This window comes from Aspergillus tanneri (assembly GCF_003426965.1).
Source record: "Aspergillus tanneri strain NIH1004 chromosome Unknown AapTan_1_pilon_pilon_pilon, whole genome shotgun sequence".
Taxonomy (NCBI): Eukaryota; Fungi; Ascomycota; class Eurotiomycetes; order Eurotiales; family Aspergillaceae; genus Aspergillus; species Aspergillus tanneri.
In genome coordinates, this window is record NW_022984628.1 from 570,077 (window position 1) to 589,300 (window position 19,224).

At 49.7% G+C, this 19,224-nt stretch overlaps 5 protein-coding genes across 5 annotated transcripts; 3 read left to right on the forward strand and 2 right to left on the reverse strand.

Moving 5' to 3' along the window:
* Positions 1-438: 438 nt before the first annotated feature.
* On the reverse strand, positions 439-3,534 carry ATNIH1004_002243 (non-ribosomal peptide synthetase; the record flags this gene model as incomplete). Its single annotated transcript, XM_033566938.1, has 1 exon — positions 439-3,534. One exon carries the CDS (start codon positions 3,532-3,534, stop codon positions 439-441), a length of 3,096 nt encoding a protein of 1,031 aa, XP_033428933.1.
* Positions 3,535-4,511: 977 nt separating this feature from the next.
* ATNIH1004_002244 (Nonribosomal peptide synthetases (NRPS)) lies at positions 4,512-8,134 on the forward strand (the record flags this gene model as incomplete). Its single annotated transcript, XM_033566939.1, has 3 exons — positions 4,512-6,761; positions 6,813-7,101; positions 7,155-8,134. The coding sequence occupies 3 exons, from the start codon at positions 4,512-4,514 to the stop codon at positions 8,132-8,134; spliced, it is 3,519 nt and encodes a 1,172-aa protein (XP_033428934.1).
* A 721-nt stretch (positions 8,135-8,855) lies between these two features.
* Positions 8,856-12,791, forward strand: nrps6 (putative nonribosomal peptide synthase; the record flags this gene model as incomplete). Its single annotated transcript, XM_033566940.1, has 1 exon — positions 8,856-12,791. One exon carries the CDS (start codon positions 8,856-8,858, stop codon positions 12,789-12,791), a length of 3,936 nt encoding a protein of 1,311 aa, XP_033428935.1.
* Positions 12,792-14,193: 1,402 nt separating this feature from the next.
* NMRAL1 (NmrA/HSCARG family protein) lies at positions 14,194-15,477 on the forward strand (the record flags this gene model as incomplete). The annotated part of the gene is made up of 5 exons (XM_033566941.1): positions 14,194-14,236; positions 14,316-14,527; positions 14,594-14,744; positions 14,826-15,155; positions 15,218-15,477. The coding sequence occupies 5 exons, from the start codon at positions 14,194-14,196 to the stop codon at positions 15,475-15,477; spliced, it is 996 nt and encodes a 331-aa protein (XP_033428936.1).
* Positions 15,478-16,130: 653 nt separating this feature from the next.
* Positions 16,131-17,804, reverse strand: ATNIH1004_002247 (uncharacterized protein; the record flags this gene model as incomplete). Its single annotated transcript, XM_033566942.1, has 6 exons — positions 16,131-16,387; positions 16,516-16,803; positions 16,887-17,040; positions 17,134-17,348; positions 17,411-17,438; positions 17,757-17,804. The coding sequence occupies 6 exons, from the start codon at positions 17,802-17,804 to the stop codon at positions 16,131-16,133; spliced, it is 990 nt and encodes a 329-aa protein (XP_033428937.1).
* Positions 17,805-19,224: the final 1,420 nt, after the last annotated feature.

The following is a 19,224-nucleotide window of genomic DNA, read 5'->3' on the forward strand; positions in this document are numbered from 1 at the left end:
TACTAAGCCTCGCGCTACTTACTGCAAGGTATTAAATACAGGCAAGTGCAGTATGTCGTATTTTTCAACATAATACCATTTAGTTACAACATGAGTCGTACGGTTTCCGAGACTCCGTACAAGCATGCCGATCTTTGATGCAATGTATACAAGATTTGACGCCAGTACAAGTTGCTACATTCCAGCCGAAAGATGCACATACTGTAGGTATGTAGAACGACAAAAACACACCAAAGCAGTGTGCATTCGAGAATACTACATTCTACGTGAAACCTGTGGCAATAATGAATCCTCAAAACATGCATTCTCAGTAGTCCGAGTCCCAAGTTCTTAATTACTAATACTTAGAGTGCCCCGAAATTAGCATTCCTTAAGGGTTATCCCGAGATAATCATTGGCATAGTGATAGAGGCCAAAGTTCCAAGGAAGAGACAGGTCTCACACCTGGGCAATTCCATTTACATTGACATGGATCTGGACGGACTCGACGATGGGACGCTTGCGGTCAGGCAGCCAGCTGGACAGTGAGCGGCGGAACAGGTCTTCAATAGAGCCACAGTGGAGAATGTGAGGAGCATCTTGCAAAGCCCGACGGATATTCTCCCGGCCGTACTCAGCCATGTTTTCGTAGACTTCCCAGCGGCTCTTGTCGTCCAGGACCTTCTCCTTCAGCATCGGAGTGAGCGGATGCAGGGGGTCGTCCAAGCGTGTAGACAGTGAGCTCACCCAGTCTGCATAGGCAATGCCGCGGATCGGTACATGGGCAATCCGACTGAGCAGATCAAAGCAGGTATTGATGTCGATCGCGTTCTCCAGCTCCGGCTGTACGAGGTTGTATGCTGCACCAAGATTGTGGTGCGAGGTGGAGATGTGCAGCATCGCATTGACGACGAAGTCTACAGGAATAAACTCTTTGCGCTGGTCCGGGAGAATCGGGTACGTGCCCATTTCCATGCAGCTGGTGAATAGTCGCGAGGCGAAGTCGTTGCGGTTACAAATCCCCTTCTGGCTGTGGCCGAGGACGAAACCTGGTCGGTACACCGCGACTGGAAAGCCATTGTCGATCGCGGCCCAGACGATACCTTCGGCCACGTACTGGCTCTGGGCGTAACCTGTGTCATAGGGTAACGCAGCCAGGTGAGCTGCCGGACGCTCGTCCTCCGGCAGGAGCTTAGCCCCTGTGACGTATCCCGTTGGGCCATATGCAGCGATGGTTGAAGAATAGTGCATGGCCTTCAGCCGCTTGTGGTTGGCAAATTCAAGCATATTCACGGTTCCGATGACATTGTCTTGGCGATGGGAAGAGTAGGGTGCCACATAGCTCACTTTGGCCCCCAGGTGGAACACGACGCTGGACCATTCGGCGTAGTAGTCGTACTCATCGTCACTCAGACCGAGCCGGGGCAGAGCAAAGCTGCCTGGAAGCACGATGACTTTTTCCAGGTCAACCTGGAGCTGGTACTGGTCCAATGTATCCTGAATACGACGCATCGCCGATTTCTTCTCCGGGGCTCGCACTAGACAGGCCACCTTCTTTACGTCTGGCCGTGCCGCCAGGGTTGTCAGTAGGAGCGCTCCCACGAATCCTGCAGCACCGGTTATGAAGACCCGGCCTTCAAACGGATCCTGCCAATGTGGAATGGGCATTTCCAGGGGCCGCAAGTGTTGGCCGAGCTGCGAGTCATGCCACCAGATCTCTTCTGCAGCTTGGGTTTCCGTCTGGTCGCCGCCATTGCGCACGTTAGTCACCATTTGCGTGAGCTTCTCTAGCGTGGTGTTCTCGTACAACATCTGGGATCGGACGCCGATGTCGAACGTCTGGTTGATGCGGGCGATCATCGTCGCGGCCATAAGAGACGTCCCGCCCATTGCTAGAAAGTCATCGGTGGGAGCAAGACGCTCCACTGGAAGACCCAAGACGTCGATCCAGATATATTCCAGCTCCGAGGCGACGTCTCGGCTCCCGACCTGGGATTGGGCGGCCTTGGTTCGGGACTGCGCCAGCTCCTCGTCGTAGAGCATCTCCAACCGTTTCCGGTCTGCTTTCCCTGTAGCCATTAAAGGGAGGTTGTCTATGAACTTGACGCGTAGAATCATCAGGTGCGGAGCACGTTCCAGGTAGGATTTCACCACAGCTGCGGGAGTGACGTCGGGAGAGGTTGGAATGCAGTAGGCAAGCAGGAACTGGGCCCTGTCGACTTCCTTCGGCGTAATCTTGATAACCACCGCAGCGCTGACCAGATTCGTCTGCAGCAGAGCGGCCTCTAGAGCCTCCAATTCCACTCGCTGGCCCCGAATCTTGACTTGGTTGTCCATGCGTCCAATGTACTGGTGAACGCCCTGTTCGTCCGCTCGCATCAGGTCACCAGTCCGGTATGCGTGCGCCAGTCCTCGGGTTACGGTACGAGGGAGATGTGGCAAGGACAGGAAACTTTTGCTCGTCTTCATGGATTCACCAATATAGCCCCTGGCGACGCCCATGCCGCAAATCAGCAATTCGCCGACCTCGCCCGGCTTGACTGGGCTGAAATCTTCCCCGACAATGAACACTTCAACATTTCGCAATGGTTTGCCGACAGGAATTTCGCCCTTCTGGGCCTCTTCTTGTGAAACCTTGTGCATCAGCGTGTATACACTAGACTCTGTAGGTCCGTAACCATTGATGATGCGCCGTGGAGCTCCCGCCTTGAAAATGGAGTTGATGCTCTGGCAATTGATGGCCTCGCCACCGGTGATTAGAGTGTCCAGCGTGGAAAACGCTCCGGGGCATGCGTAGGCTGTAACAGTAAGCAACGACGTGGTGAGCTGGAGGACATCAAGCCTCTTGGTCCGAATGAAGACGCCCAGTGCGGCGGCATCAAGCACTGTCGCCATTGGGATCACCACCATCGTTGCACCCCGAAGCAATGAAGCCCAGATCTCGACCTGGCTCGTATCGAAGATGACGTTGGTGCTGTGGCCAACGCGTTGACCGAACTTGACTAGATCGATCGGGTCCAGGCAAAGGTTGATGATGCCCTGGGCCAGCGCCTCCACGGCCTTGGGCTTCCCCGTCGTGCCCGATGTGTGCAGGACGTGGGAGCAGCGTTCAGGCCCGACTTGATCAATTTCAAAGTCTTCATCTTTATCGGTACAAATATTGCAGTGGTCCACAACGAGGCGCTCCGAGGAGGGTAGTCGATGTCTGTGGGCTGCATCGGTAATGACAAGCTTCGCGCCCAGGTTCTCCAGCATACTCGCCAGATGAGAGTCGGGAAGCTGCTCATTCAGCGGAACGCATGCCCTCCCCGCGCAAATCACGGCCACCTGGGAAAGAACATGGTTTATGCTGCGCGGAATGAGAATTCCAACAGGTGCCGTATCCGCTGGAGAATGACTGCGTATCTGGCAAGCCAAACTTATAGCCTTGGAGTGAAGCTCGGCGTACGTGATGACATGATTCTCGTCCTCAATTGCAGCTCTTGGCCCGCTTGATAATGCCTGTCGTGCAAACAACACGGCCAGGCCCGGTTGTGGTTCTTGGCAAATAGTCATGGAGGGAGAAAACGCTTATCGGATAGGAGAATAGAAAAGAAAACCAATGTTCGCCTTCGCAAGAAAGTTGGTGTGCGCAGCCCTTATCTGTATATTTCAGACACTATCCGGGTAATCGGAATCACGATATGTATCAAGTCAATAGTGAATGTAAACATAGCTATATCTGACATGGAACATGCTTCCAGTAAGAGATGACTTCTGGCATTCCATTCAATAATGCTCCACCCAGGCCAATGAAGCACTTCATTTACCTCAATCGCATGTTTGTAGGTTAAGCAGAGGGCCACATCCACTTGTCCCAAATCTTGCCACTCGATTCTCCCAAAGAACATGCATTAGCACAGGTCTCATGCTCTGGTTTAAGCGCGCTATGCTAAGAGGCGTACCACGAGAAGCTGGCTGGCTGACATGCGACCAAGGAGCAGGTCATTCAATTGCTTAGCATGGTATAGCTCCTTTCTCACCTGCACATTTCAGCACACCAGTCTGGTCTTTGTGATGGCAACACAGAAACAAAGTTCTCTACTTCCTTTTCCATGCATGAAAAGATGGCGATCACTATTCAGCTGTGTTCAAAATCCCTCCCACCTGGGGCTGTATTGTCCTTGAGAAATAGGTCAATGACGTGGACTTACAGAAATTATCAGCAGAGATTAAGTGATTGAGACAATGTATCACTAGAATATCTCCGTACCCGACCTGTATTGTGTTAGTTTTAAGGTACTAGGGAAAGAGGGTGGCAAGGGGGGTTAGGCACATAGCGGTGTGGCAATAAGGCTTTATGACATATAGACAAACACTTTAGCCGAGGCAGTGAGCGTATGCAGAAGATCAGCGAGTCCAGATCGCCAGACTGCATGGTAGTCGGCGTGCTGTCCATAGCATCAGGCCAAACTCCGTTCTTGACAGCTAGTTGGCAACACCACACAGAAACCACACATTGTCCATCAGGGTCTTCCAGAGATTGAATCAATATGGTTTCCTTGAGCGAGATTTCTGGATCGTCTATTAAGAACGATACGCGCTGTCTTGCGGAGCGATTGGAACAGGTCGCTGAACACCATCCTGATGCGGTGGCATTGATTTGCGCACACCAGGATCCTCGTCGCTATGAATTCGGCGGCACTCGAGAGAACGATGCCGACTCAGACGCATCACCGGCTTACGCGCAGTGGACGTACGCAGAATTGTACGATGGGGTTCAACGACTTTCCTGCGGGCTCAAGAGCCTGGGGCTTGCGAGTGGATGCTCGCTATTCACCATCCTGGGAAATAGCGTGGAGCATGTCATGACCACATGGGCAGGATATCGACTGGGCTGTCTTCATATATCAATGGACCCAAGAAGCCTGTCAAATGCGTCTGAGGCTTGCCACATGGTCAGAACAGTGATAGGGTCCCAAAAGCCCTCAAAGATGGCCGTCGTTGTGAAGGACCGGCAGATGGCTGCCCGGTTTGATGAGTTGTTCTCGGACATGGACTTTATAACGATTCAGATTGAAGGGGGAAATGACGGCTGGATTCCATTTGATAGTCTTATGCGGCGGGATGAGCCACGATATGAACCAACATCTCTGTGTCGACAAACCCACGAGACAAGCAGAGAAACCTCCATCTTCTTTTCAAGCGGCACCACTTCGCTCCCAAAAGCCTGCCTTGCGGATGTAGCCTCTTGGGTGAGCGCTCTCGAGACCCGGATCAGTGTCGCATCGGCTTCGCCAGGTGACAGGGTGATGGTGCTCGTGTCCAGTAGTCATGCTTTTGGGTTGATGGGCCTGTTAATAACCCTGACCCGGGGTGCCACGCTCGTCTACTCCTCTGATACAGGGTTTGACCCCAAGCTAACAATGGAAATACTGCACAGCGAACAATGCATGTACCTGGTCATGGTCTCGGCGTTAGTGCATGCGTTCGTCGCAGCTAATTCGTCTGCCGGCAACGTTATCAAGCCCTTAAAGGCAGTCGTCTTTTCTGGCATGAGCTTGTCCACCGCAGTAGCCAAAGATTTCAAGGCTGCATTCCCTACGGATCGGGTCGAGAACATCTTTGGAATGATCGAGGGCGTTCATGTATCAACGGGGCCGGTGGAAGACATTGATTCTATCTCCCGAGATGGCCATGTCGCTGCAGGAGTGCCAACGGCAGGCGCTAGAGTCCGCATCTGTGCCCCCGGGACTCGGTCCCCCATTCCTTTAGGGACGCCAGGAGAGGTGCACTATAGCGGATTTCAGACCTCCAAAGAATACTTAGGGTTAGAGAGCAAAGACTTCTACACAGATGAGAATGGCACGTTATGGTTCAATACCAGCGACCAGGGAGTCATTCATAGCGGCCAACTATACCCCGTCGGTAGGTATAAGGAACTAATTGTGCGAGCAGGGAAAAACCTCTCTCCTCCAGCCATTGAATCCACCTTGCATCAGGTGCCGGAGCTGTCTGTCCTCAACCCGCAGGCGATTCCCTTCCCTGATCCAGTGGCGGGAGAGGTCCCAGCAATTGTCGTGAACCAAAACATCGGAAGTGACCAAATTCGAGAAATCACCAATACGATTCTGAGCAAAATGGGACCAGCCTATGTCCCAACCAAGATCCTATCAGTGCAGGCGCTAGGCCAGGAGGACTATCCTCGTACCATCTCCGGAAAGGTGCAGAAAACGAAACTGGCAGCTCTCGCACTTCAGTATGAAGAGTCGTTGAGTCGGTGCATTGCCACGGCCAACCCACCCAGTCTAAGTGATAGGGTGGTGCAGATCTGGGCAGATGCCTTTGGAGTCACTACTACTGATCTCGATGTGCATGCCGATATTTCGGAACGCAGTGACAGCATTACTTCCATGAGGGTTCACTCTCGAATCCGACGAGAGACCGGCACGGAAGTGACGTTCGCTGCCTGGGCTACTGCACGCACCATCGATAGCCAGATCAAACTACTTGAAAATGCTCCAGTAAAGGTCGACGGAGTCAAGGGAGCACTCACGCCCACCATATCTCGGCAAGGGGGCCCAACTGCTGAAGATATGGTCCATCTCCTAGCGGATCCCCGCCAATTCCAAGCAACTCGACAAATGGTCGAGGAGGCAATTGCGCCCCTCGAGCTCTCTTGGGATGAGGACGTGGAGGATGTGTTTCCCACAACGGACTTTATGGATATCATGTGTCAAAACAATCTGATAGAAAGCTGGGAGTTCTTTGTTGAAGTATTAACGGTAAATGCCGACAGCCAAGTAAGTTTGTTACTGCTTTCTCCCTTCCTCTAACCTATCTAACCCTCGCAGCACCTGCGTTTATCGCTTGAGAAAGCGCTCTGCGTCCATCCACTGCTGCGGTCTTTCATCGTTCTCGATGAACAAGTTGTTGATCGGGCCCTCCATGTCACCATTAAGCCATCCAAGAAAATTCTGGATCAGTGCATTGTGGATTATGGAGTTGTCGATGGTCTGGATGATGTGCGGAAACTGACATTTGACTTTCCTCAAATGCACCGCCCAAGGTTTCCCGGTCCTCTCTTCCGGGGCCTTATCGTCTTTGTCAAGGAGACCAATAGTGCGGCCCTGATCTCCGGCTGTGAGTAATCAAGGAAATCGGAATATGGCAAACCGTTGCTAACGCTCTCCCAGACTCCCATGCCGTTATGGACGCGACTTATCATGAAATCTTTGCAGACGACCTTGATGGTGCTCTCAGCGGACATTTACCGCAGCCCCATACCCCCTTCAAGGCCTGGAGCGATGCATATTACATTTTCGGGAGCTCTCCAGCGGCCCAGCCGGCCCTGGATTATCATGCCGGCGAGATGGAGGTACTCTGTGGGCCCAACAAGCAGCCTGCTGTCTGGCCAGCCCCTGCACCCGCTGTCAAAGCTTCCCCGGACCGAGTGGACGAAGGTCTTCCTGTGCTAGAAATACCTCTTCCGGGAATCTTGACTCTGCGACGCCAGTACCAAGACCTTACCTTACCAATCGTTCCCAAGGTAGCGTTGGCCTTGTTGACACTTCACCACACCAAGGACACTTCGGCCCTTATGCTAAATATGGAGATGGCTCGCTATGGGTTCCCTTTCCTCCCCTCGTCTGTGGCTGGCCTGGGGTCTTTCCGCGCAGCAGATGTCGTTGGTCCCACGATTGCGGGACTCCTTAATGCAATCAGTTATGGCCACGATGAATCAGTTATCCAGATGTTGCTTCGTGTTCAAGAGCAGCAAGTCAAGCTCACACGGCATGCCAATGCGCCATGGCACAGGATTATGCAGCAGAACCCTGACATAAGGGATCTGTTCCCGAAGGTGGCGGATTCTCTGGTCTTCAACTGGACGGGCGCAAATGGCTTTGCAGAAGACACCCTCGGAAGACTTCATGAGAACATGAGAATCAAGTACTTGTTCTATCGGCCCAAAACCGGGCTGGTGATGGATGTTGGTATTGGAGGCAAGGACGGCACAGCCATGGTGGTCAGTCCCACAGGGGCCATTTGGAATGAATCTCCAGAATCAATCCACAGACTCGTGGCTGGGTTTGGCCGAATCGCTACGTGGTTGGTAGACGAGAAGAACTGGAACCGCCCGGTGAGAGACTTCTCCGAATGCTTGGTGGACTGGTAGGGCTGCAGCTTGCAATTATGTAGAATAGGGGTAGAGTGCCATTGTTCAATTTGAGAAAATTTGCATCCAAATTCTAGCCCGGTTTTGATTTTAAAAAGGAAAAAAAGAAAAGAAAAGAAAAAACCAAGAGGTCTGAATAATCTCATCCACGCCTGCGTAATTATGACTGTTTTTGAGAAATTCTGAGCTTTTTATTTCGGCTACTGATGAATTGCAATGTGGTTATATTAGGTTTCCAACGTAAATTCAGATTCTTTAAATTAAATGATTCTACGCAAAAAAATACTTTTGAATATGACATAAAAATGGAATGCAGAAATATATATTTATCGTTCTCCAAGCGAACAATTCACCTTTATGTTGACTTTTGAGCTGTATAATACGAACAGGATTTATTTTCACATTAGTAATATGATAACCTAGCATTAACACCTACTGAATCAAAAATTAAGCCCTTATAGCTACTCCGAATACTCGACGTGATTTGTGACTGTATTTCCACGGGTTCAGCTGTCGTCAGGAGTGTGCACTGGCTGCATATTCTCATGCAAGGAGATTGACTCACAGTAAAATGCCCCACTAAGAGATTGGTTGACACAGTTTGGAATATTGCCCGCAAGCATATTTATACCTACCTCACCACCTCATTTTTGATGAAGAATATTCGTCCGATTTTTAACATATTCTATCAGACATTACTACGGCCTCACATTCTACCATCATGACCGTCAGATACAATGAAACTGCGGCAAGTGGCTTTGCTGAGACTGCCTTCAGCCAGTTCCCCCCCCTACTGCATGATTTGTACATTCCCAGCCCAACCGAACGCATCGTCCTTGACTCTTTGCACTTGGATGTGCCCACCACTGAGCAGCTCGGCTATTTTCTCCACCTCGCTTGGGCGCTAGTTCTCGCCAGTCATACCGACTCTGGCGAAGTCCTATTTGGCACCGCTCACCATGGACGGTCTACTGATGACGGAGACCAGGCGATCATGCCTTTTCATTTCAAGATGCAGCCTGACGCGACGGTGGGGGAGGGCATGGCCGCCATCGCTGGCTACCATCATCAAATCAGCAAGTTTGAACATCTGGGACTGGAAAAGTATTGCACCAAGGGTCTAGACTATGTTGTGCTAGGCCAGTTTCGCAACTTGCTGGTCATGAGTGAGGGGCAGGCACACATCGATGCTCCATCCTACACGCAGAAGTACCCTCTCACGGTTTTCTGTGCGTTTCAAAACTCGCAGTCAGTAAATATATGTGCCGACTTCGATCCCGCAGTGCTGCAGCCGGACATGGTCAGGATCATGCTTATTCAGTTAACTGACATTCTGACCGCATCCATCGCGGATCAGGGGTCCCGCGTTCAAAGCCTCCAAGGAATCGGCGCACAAGGATGGAAGCAGCTGCTCCAATGGAACCACGCAGGAGAGTACGCGGACACGAGTAGGGTCCGTGGGGACCATCTAATCGAAGGGCGATTGAAGAAAGACCTCACCGCGACAGCCGTTTGTACCTCGGATGGCACCTTGACATATGAAGAGCTCGATCAATGGGCCTCCCAGGTTTCTCAGCGGCTAGTCAATACCGGAGTCACACCTGGAAAGTTTGTTGGTATTCTTACGCCAAAGTCTGTTGCGGCAACAGTCAGCATGGTCGCAGCGATGAAGGCTGGAGGGGCCTTTGTGTTTCTGCCCCCTTCTTTTCCCACTTTTCGCCTACAGACCATGTGCCAAAAAACCCCAGTACATGTGATTCTCTCAAACTCAGCAGCTCTGCCCTTGGCCCAAGAGTTGGGCCCTCCTGTGCTAGAAATCCACGATGACATAGGGAAAAAAGGTGTGGACTCTGTCGGACCGAGCAAGGTTGATCCAACCCCTACTGAGCCTCACCATCCCCTGTACGCCATCTTTACCTCTGGGTCGACCGGGGAGCCCAAGGGAGTTGTGGTTAATCGTGGATCCTATGGATCTGGAATCCAGGCATTTTGCGGGCGAACTGGGCTGGAACAGAAAACTCGTGTTTTCCAAGGAGCGTCGTATGCGTTCGTTATAAGCATCATAGAGCAGCTAAATGCATTAGCAATGGGTGCATGCATCTGCATTCCCACGGAATATCAGCTACAGAACGAGCTTGAGTTAACTATGTGCAGTCTGGGCGCGAGCTTTTGCTTCTTGACGCCGTCATTGACCCGAACTCTGGACCCTCAGAGACTTCCTAATCTCAAGACCCTTCTATTGACTGGCGAGCCCGTCAAGGACGAAGATGTGAAGAAGTGGACGGGCCACGTTGCACTACACTCTGTCTACGGCATGTCGGAGCTTGCTGGCAGTGTTCTAGTCAAAGAACTTACGGGACTGCCTCCTTCCAGCCATAGCCTCGGATATATCACGAATGGCGCCTGCTGGGTTGTGAACCCCGATGACTACACTCAGCTGAGACCGATTGGTATGGAAGGAGAGCTTCTCATCGAGAGCTCGACAATAGCTACAGAATACCTCAACAACGGCGAGCAGACGGCAGCAACGTTCGTGGAGCCGCCAAAGTGGCTTCAGGAGATCCGTCCTAGCGATGATCCGGCTCGATGTCTGAGGACGGGCGATCTGGTGCGGTACCACGACCTCACTGGATCAATCCAATTTCTGGGGCGGAAGGGCAGGCAGACCAAAGTCCGTGGTCAGCGGGTCGAACTAGGAGAAGTGGAATCCACCCTCCTCTCCCACCTCCCAGCAGCAAAGCTTGTCGTCGTTGATGTCCTCGTCTCGGCCGCCGGTAAGGAAGAGCCTCCCACCCTGGTGGCATTCATCCATGACCCCTCTCTCCATGAAGTCACTGGTGCCCCAATGTCCAACGATGAGACAATATTGGCCTCGTCAACAGTCGCATATCGTGCTCAGGTGCAACGCGCGACTTCCGAGCTGCGCAAGGTCCTTCCATCTTATATGATCCCCAGCAGTATTCTCCCAATTCGCTTCGTTCCCAGAACGGTCACCGGAAAGGTTTCTCGAAAGGACATGGTCGAGTCTGCATCCAGACTGAGTTTGACAGAGATCCTGAACTACAATGAGGACCAAGCTCCGTATCGAGCCCCCAGCACCCCGAAAGAACAAATCCTGCAGTCGGTCTGTGAGGAGCTACTGCGACTCCCCGCGAAGAGCGTCAGCCTCGACGATAACTTTTTCCATGTTGGCGGAGATTCGTTGACAGCACGCCGGTTGTCTAGTATGGCCCACGCACAAGGACTGGTCTTCAGCGTTGCAGAAGTGTTCGAAGAGGCTACTTTATCATCTTTGGCACGCGTAAGCCGCCTGTCCACTGCTTCAGCTGGCCCTGATCCGCGCACCTCTTCTGTCCTGGAGACAGATCCCTTTGAGACGATTCGGGTGGAATTCCTCAACGACCTCCCTCCCTCTCTAACGGCAGATAATATCGAAGCGGTGTGGCCCACTGGCGAGACTCAAAGCATGTTTCTCAGTCATAATTTAATCGAACAGTACCCTTTCAGGATCGAAGGTGAATTGGACAAGGATCAGCTTCGCCGGGGGTGTCAATCTTTCATTGACCGCTTTTCTGTATTCCGATCCATTTTTGTCCCCTTCCACGGCGAGATGCTGCAGGTAACGCTACGTCATGTCGAAACTCCATATACGGAGCTCCAGGCACCAGAAGGAGAAGACCTGATGGCTTGGGTAGACTCTTACGCCAAGGGATCCGAGGCGACCAAGCCCCCGACGGATCGGCCTATGTTGAAATTCACCCTTGCCCAGGGTGGTCCTCACGAATATGTCTTTCTGCTACGTCTATCTCATGCCCAGTATGATGGTGGTTGCTTCAGGCAGATCTCAGTGGCGCTGAGTGCTGATTTCAAGAACCAAGCAGGCGCCGTGGCATGTCCTTTCTCTACGTACGTGCGGGAATGTGCTCGCCTACGTACGCCAGAGGCCTTCACCTTCTGGCGGGACCTGTTGGCTGGAGCTCAAATTACCCGACTCCCGCGCATTTCAGAGGGAGAAGATATCCCTGTTATCAATATGGGTGAGTGCTCCCCTGCCTCACCTCCAACAGGAATCACAATGGCCACGGCAATCAAGGCTGCGTGGGCGTATGTCCTATGGCAGAAGACCGGCCACTCAGATGTCTTGTTTGGTCAAATGGGAAACTGCCGGGGTATCGAGCTTCCCGGGGCTGAGGATACCATTGGGATGTGCTTAAACACTACGCCTGTGCGCGTTAGATTCAAGGCAGTGGAGACTGTTCGGGACCTCTTCCGGGCCATCCAGGGCCAGCATGCACGGTCGCTAGCGTTCGAGACAATTGAATGGACTGATATGGTGGCCAACAGCACTGAGTGGTCCCAAGAGACGGAGCTGGACTCGGTGGTCCTCCACGAGAACATTCCCAACATTCCTGCGCTCCAGCTGCCAGGTGATGTTCAAGCGAAGATGGGAACCCCGGTCTTCACCACGCCTGCTTACCGATCTCATATGCTTCTGACTTGGCCGGGAAGTCAGAAGCTGACTATAATGTTAATGGGGAGGCAGAATGTGTTGGACAAGGAGTTTGCTGATATCTTGGTGAAGGATTTCGGCACGACGCTAGTGAAGTTTTTGGATTCCCCCAATGTCCCCTTACGTTCTCTTGAGCCCATTTTTTAATCTCTCTCTCTCTCCAGCTGAAATTGATTATACATTACTGCACTAGCTTTCCCAGCTCGAATGATGAGCTATCTTTGGCTGTAGTAGACCAGAAAATAGACATACTCCTTTACCGTGCTTAGTAGGTATACTACAGTGCAAAGTAGCAGTGTTAAACTTTCTCTTTTTTATTTTTCCTTCCTTTTTTTCGGGGCGGGGAGGGGGGTTGCAATATCACCCCTAAGGCCTATATTAGCAGTAGTTCACCTTTAGTATATTTAAAAGATTAACAATTAAAATGCTCTAAGGATGAGACTGTATTCACAGTCAAAAATACATTACAAAAATAAATTAGACATTACTATTTTGTTACAATAATAAATAATGCATCTGTTTTGTCAGTTTACTCAGTATGCTCATACGACTTTCTATAGTGGAGGCACTAGACGTGCAAGTCTCTAATTGCGGGCCAAAGTGTGTAACAGAATTGTTTTCTTTTTTTGTTTTCCCTTTCTTTTTTGCTTTTTCCCCAGGACGGTCATAATGCGTGGCCCCTGGCCCCTTGATAATCTCATCAGAAGAGCTCGACAGGCAATCTCATATTCAATAGTCCATGAAAGGCTGGCTGAGAACCACTAAAATGATTTTCTCCCTAGGTAGAATAAGGAAATGGTACCTATTTTACATGTGATGGTTTGGCTATCTCTGCGCTAGTAGAGGTGAACCACTTAACCATAAAAAGGTACAAGGTGGACAGGTCAGTCGCATCTAGCACCCTATATAGTAATATGGTAGGTAATGAGGATATTCTTCCTAGCCCGTGTATACTCTCTCTGGGTTTAACACGTGACATTCACTGGAAGCATGTTTTGAGTGTTTTTTGTTTTACTATTATTATTGTTATTAGTAGTAATAGTAGTAGTATTTATTTTAATTTATTTTATTTTAATTTCTTCTAAATTATTTTTATTTATTTTCATTTATTTTATTTGTTTTTGTTTTCTCCACTTTATGGCTGCTGTGCATTGAAGTAGGTAGACAAAGTTAAAGGTCTTCGATGTGCCGCTTAACCCGAGGCCACGTCATGGAATCACGATGTAGCATACATACAGTGTCACAGTGCAGCATACATGCAGTATCACAGTGCAGCAGATATACATACATGCATGCATATTTATATTAGTATTGGCTGATTGCACGCGGCACGTACTTTGTCTGGTAAGTCTCGGTAATGTTGCGGATGCTACTCCGTACTCAAGGAAATGGAGGGGAGGGAATGGAAACATACTGCCGGTTAAGCAGGATTGTGGCACAGTCGAAAGCACCCCCCAGTCAGGCAAGCCCAAGATATAACTTGACAGGTTTTGGTATCCGTCTCCCCCCATCTCTCTATCCAAAAAGTTACATCCTCGACTCCGTCGTCATGACTGCTGACAAAAAGGTGATCGCCGTGTTTGGTGCCACAGGTGGGACCTCTTCCAATTCCTACCTTTTCTTCCATGGATGGCATAGATATGATACTAGAAAATTAACCGCTGGGCACAGGGGCACAAGGAGGCTCGGTTGCTCGTTCTCTGCTTCTTAACCCTGGCTTCCACGTCCGCTGCATTACTCGGAATGCTACTTCAGCCAAAGCTCAAGACCTGGCCAATCTGGGTGCAGAGGTTGTCCAGGCGCATGGATTCAAGAACGAGGAGCTGCTCAGCGCTTTTTGCGGCTGCTGGGCGGCTTTTGTCAACACGAACTCTGAGGATCCGGTATGTTCAACCAACCCCGACTCCTTGGCTGTTTATCTCTTTGTTGTTCTGTCCTGAAATTAGTAGGAACTCACTGCAACTGGCCGCAACGACTTTGATCTGGGGAGTAATGTGGTTCGGTGCGCTGCTCGTGCCGGCGTCCAGCATTTAGTCTACAGCTCCGCACCTTCTCCAGCCGTGTTGACCAACGGAGCTGTCACACTTCCGGCCCTGGACTGTACGTTCTTACCAACCCTACCTTTACCCCTTTATTGCATTTTAAAGATCCCCTACTCACTCCATCTGCCTATGTTTCTAGTGAAATGGAGGGTCGAACAGGTTGCACTCTCAGAATCTTTCAAGACCGTCACCCCCATCACCGCTGCATGGTATATGGAAAACTGGTTCCATGATGGATTTTCTGATCTGTTTGGCGGCTTTCCAACAATCCCCGACTCGGAAGGGTACTTAACTTACAGAATTCCACCCTGGGGCGGCAAGGAAGACTTCCCTTGGATCAGCATAACGGATGACTTTGGCGACCTAGTCCATGGAGTTCTCCTCCGGCCGTTGCGCTGGAACCGTCGTCCCATTCAGGGGACCAGTGCAATTGCATCCTCCGAAGAGGTTGTCCGCACGTTTAAGTCAGGTCAGTCTCAATTCAAGGAGTTGTATTTATTGATTCCGTGCATCTAATATACATCATTACAGTCACTGGCAAGAAGGCAAGACACATCCCACTTGAAGACCCCAATGATATGAAAACTCTGGGGGAGCACTGGCGAGAGCAGGAACGAAATGAATTCTTTTTTACACCCATCCGAGACGGTGAATATTTCTGCAATGGCCCGACCGAAATTGAGACTTCGACTGAACTCAAGAAGGCCGCATTTGAGGCAAAGGGCCGACAGGGGAGGGAGACCCTCATGACTGTGGCTGAATTCTTCAAGCGCGAGTTTGTGAATGTATGATAATATGCACCGGTGGTTAGATCTCAGGCAGATATTCTATTTCAGCCATGCCAGAATAAAACTATTGGTGCACACCAGCGTCCGGCGGATCAATAGGAGCACATAGAAATCCACCGGTTTAGACCTCCGAGTGTAAAATAGCGCTGTAACAGGTGACTTCATACATAATTCTAGACAGGACTCTAGTAACGAGGGTGATCGCCATCAATGTAATAAAGAACTTCCTTTCATGCGATAGTCTACCAGGATAGAAAGGACTCCAAAGGGATTACCAGTAAGTCGAGCATTTAGTAAAGGAGTTTATACTATGACTTGTATACTTGCCGCCGAAAATCTCCGTATGAATATAAGGGCAAGCGCGGGGTAAAAAGAACATAAGGTAGCAGTTTCGGTGGTACTATGCTAGGTTCTCTTAATAAAGGTGTTCTATAAATTTCCCTCAGCGATAGTTAAATCTATGTATTGGATAGAAGGATTAACTACCATTAAAGATTGTGGACTGATTGGTTTCAGAAAATGTTTTGTCCACGTGCATTGATACTAGACTGTACTCCTCAACACAGTGTTTGAGCTGTCACCCTGTCTTGTTGAAATTCAGTAGGACAGGCCGCCCTATGAGTAGCTAGGATCTGCTATGCAATTGCAGCTAAATGCTAAGACTTGCTCCCGTAGTGCTTGATAAAGTAATCCCTCATACTAATCACAGGCTCCGGTGTCAAGCCCTTGTCCTGCCGAGCTTCATTCTTAAGATGCTGACAAGTAACAATGTCGTCCGGGTTACCAAAGAACCAGCCATTGTTGTTCTGCGTATATTTATAGACGTCGCGAAGCTCGATAAGGACAGTGTTATCATGGGTTGGGAAGTCCATGTACGAGGACATTGGAATATAGCGAGCTTTCTTTCCAGTCACTGGAAGAAATGGTTAGCACTTTGTCTAAGGGATTAAGAATAAAAAACCAAAGTCTAAAAATCTTATCAATCGGAGAACTTGCCTTCAGTGAATGTCTTCACCATGTCTTCGTAAGTGAAAGCCTCACTCAAACATTGTATGGTCTGGTTCTTCCACTTCTCCGGGTTCAAAAACATCCCGTGAACCATCTCTCCAAAGTCGTCTGCCACCGACACAGTTTGGACCTTTCCTTCACCTCCTACAAGAGGGCTGGTAAAGGTAAGATATCCTTCTGAGTCCTCGTAAATTGGAAATCCACCAAATGACTGGGCATACACAGGAGTGATGAAATTCTCGAAGTACCAGCCGGGGAAGGCTCCAATGACTGAGTCAAATTCCTCGAACTCTCGGGCAAAGAGTTCCACGCGGTGCTTTGCTGGATGAGTAGCGGATGGTTAGATTATTCTACAAGCCAACGGCGAGCGAAAGGGAGGGGAGCTCTGATGCCAGCGCACATACCATCCATGCCAGGAACAGGCGCCTTGCCATTTGTGAATTCATCCGGCGATTCGCAGGTACTGTAGATAAAAACCTTGACACCAGCTTGGGCCGCGATAGTTACAAGTCGGCGTCCAAGGTCTTCATCAGTAGGACCAAAGGGGGTTGTAACCGCCTAAGCAATAAAAATTAGCCGAAAATAAAGACACTGCTACCTGGCACAGAAGAGCATCAAGCAGAAAGACAGGGGGCTTGAATGTAAACAAACCGGGTCATGATGATGAGTATTGAGCCAGAAACCCCAGGAACCTGTCAGAGCTGCTTTCATATCATCATCGTTGAACCCATCCGCCTTCACTACTTCGGCGCCCAGGCGAGCCAGTTCCTGGGCCTTCTCGGATTGGGGATTACGGGTCAGTGCCCGGACGATAAAGTGCTGCTGGCTCTTGAGCAAAGATAAAGCTACGGCGCTGCCCTGTACACCTTTTTGGAGTGTCAACCGTTGGGACATAAATTAGCCGAGTGGTTGTAACTATCGCACTTACCAGTGGCGCCGTAAACAACGATCACCTTCTGCAAAGAACCCATGATTTGAACGTATAATGATAGTCTAACTGAACTTTAAGGATGGATGGATGGTTTACCTGATTTGGGCTGTGAACGGACTGGCATTTATTATAATAATAAACCTGTTGAGCTATAATTTCTTATTTCGCAGTGTGGCGCTGCAGTAAGATCCATGCAAGAAGTGACGACTTACATAAATTTGGCATGTCACCGCCCCAAGCTCAATATTCTCCCAATCAGCTAAAACCAGGGCCCCTCCAACCAGGGTCTCTCTGTTGTCTCCCTCATGCACGGCGACGAAAACGCCCCCCGGCCAGCACTTACCTCGCAACCTGCAGTAGCATCAAATTTAGTGTCTAAAACGATCAGCATTCTTTTACGCAAATAGTAGAGAGGCACTAGGCATGCGAGTTGCTAAATGCTGGTCAAAAAGTGTAACCTTGTGAGAAGGATGAAGGGGGGGAAAAGTAATTACACCCTCACCCCGTGCCCTGTATACCAATGAGTTTGTGATCACTTGAGAGTATTTTATCCCATCATAGCGATTAATGCCTATTGCCTAGGAGGGTAGGTGTTCACTAATTAATGTGGAGCGCCATCGGTCTCATGCAGCATGTCAACCTCCGCTCTCCAGCTGAGCCAAGACCAGCTCGGTGCAGATCCTGTCGTACCGACCTGTAGATCTGCAGGGTCAACTTCAGTGGATAATCCCTAGCAGGCAATGATACTCTTAATCTTCCTCCTAAGGCGTAACTTACATACCATACCACCTCTGGCCTGCATTTGTTAATTTTCCAAAATCATTATGCAGCCATTACAAATCATTATGCAGCCATTACAAGTAGTCTTGGTGCCATAAGGCTGTAGTGAAATTACTATTTCTTACGTATTTAATACAGTGTCCATACTATGTTAGTGTTTCTAAATATACAATATAGCTAATATTTAAATCTATTGGAAATGGCTTCACCACTCTATTTTTTGGAAATTAACAAAATACAGGCTAGAGGTGATAGCTGGGTGATTCAGCTGAGGGCTCTCTGCCCTACATCCACCCCTACCAGTGCAAGGCAGCCGCCACACAGGGTACTTCGAAAAAGATCGCCACTGAACGCTGTCATCTAATAGACATAATAGGCCTAGTTTAATTGATTTGGTACTATGGATATCTCGGCTCATTCAATCCTCTGTTTCCTAACCCATGGCCTTCAACAATTGGATCTGCTTGTCACCTTCCGAGGAGAGTTCATATCCGGACCCAACTTTTTGAGGAATTTTAATGGGATAACTTCGAGGGCTTCACTGTACCGTAATCTAGCTGACTTCGCGGCAGTATTGAATCCTTGGTAATATGTAACTTCCTCGGGCTCCTATGCTCGTAATAGCGGTGTCCAGACAAGAATTATCCGTCCTTGGATCATTCCACAAATATGGGTATTGCCAATGAAGGCTGACCTGGCTTTAATTTTACCAAAAACTATGGTGTGTCTAGCGTATGTAATCTCCAGCACTGCCGATTTGACGTAATTGCTGTGGACTTCTTCTCAGTATCCACAATACGTGGTTTAATTGATAGGCTTCGAGGAGAGGTTCACATGCTTCATGTTTTAAGAAATTTGTCCATGCCATTTTGGAACCCCTTTATCGCATAGTGTCTGAAACTGTGGCAGAGTAATTATAGTTAGAGTGATGTTCTCTGTATTGCAGGGCAAGCTGTATAGGTTCAAAGGGAGTCTACTCAACTAGCGAGACGGACCGATATAGACTTGTAATATATAACGACACACTGTTG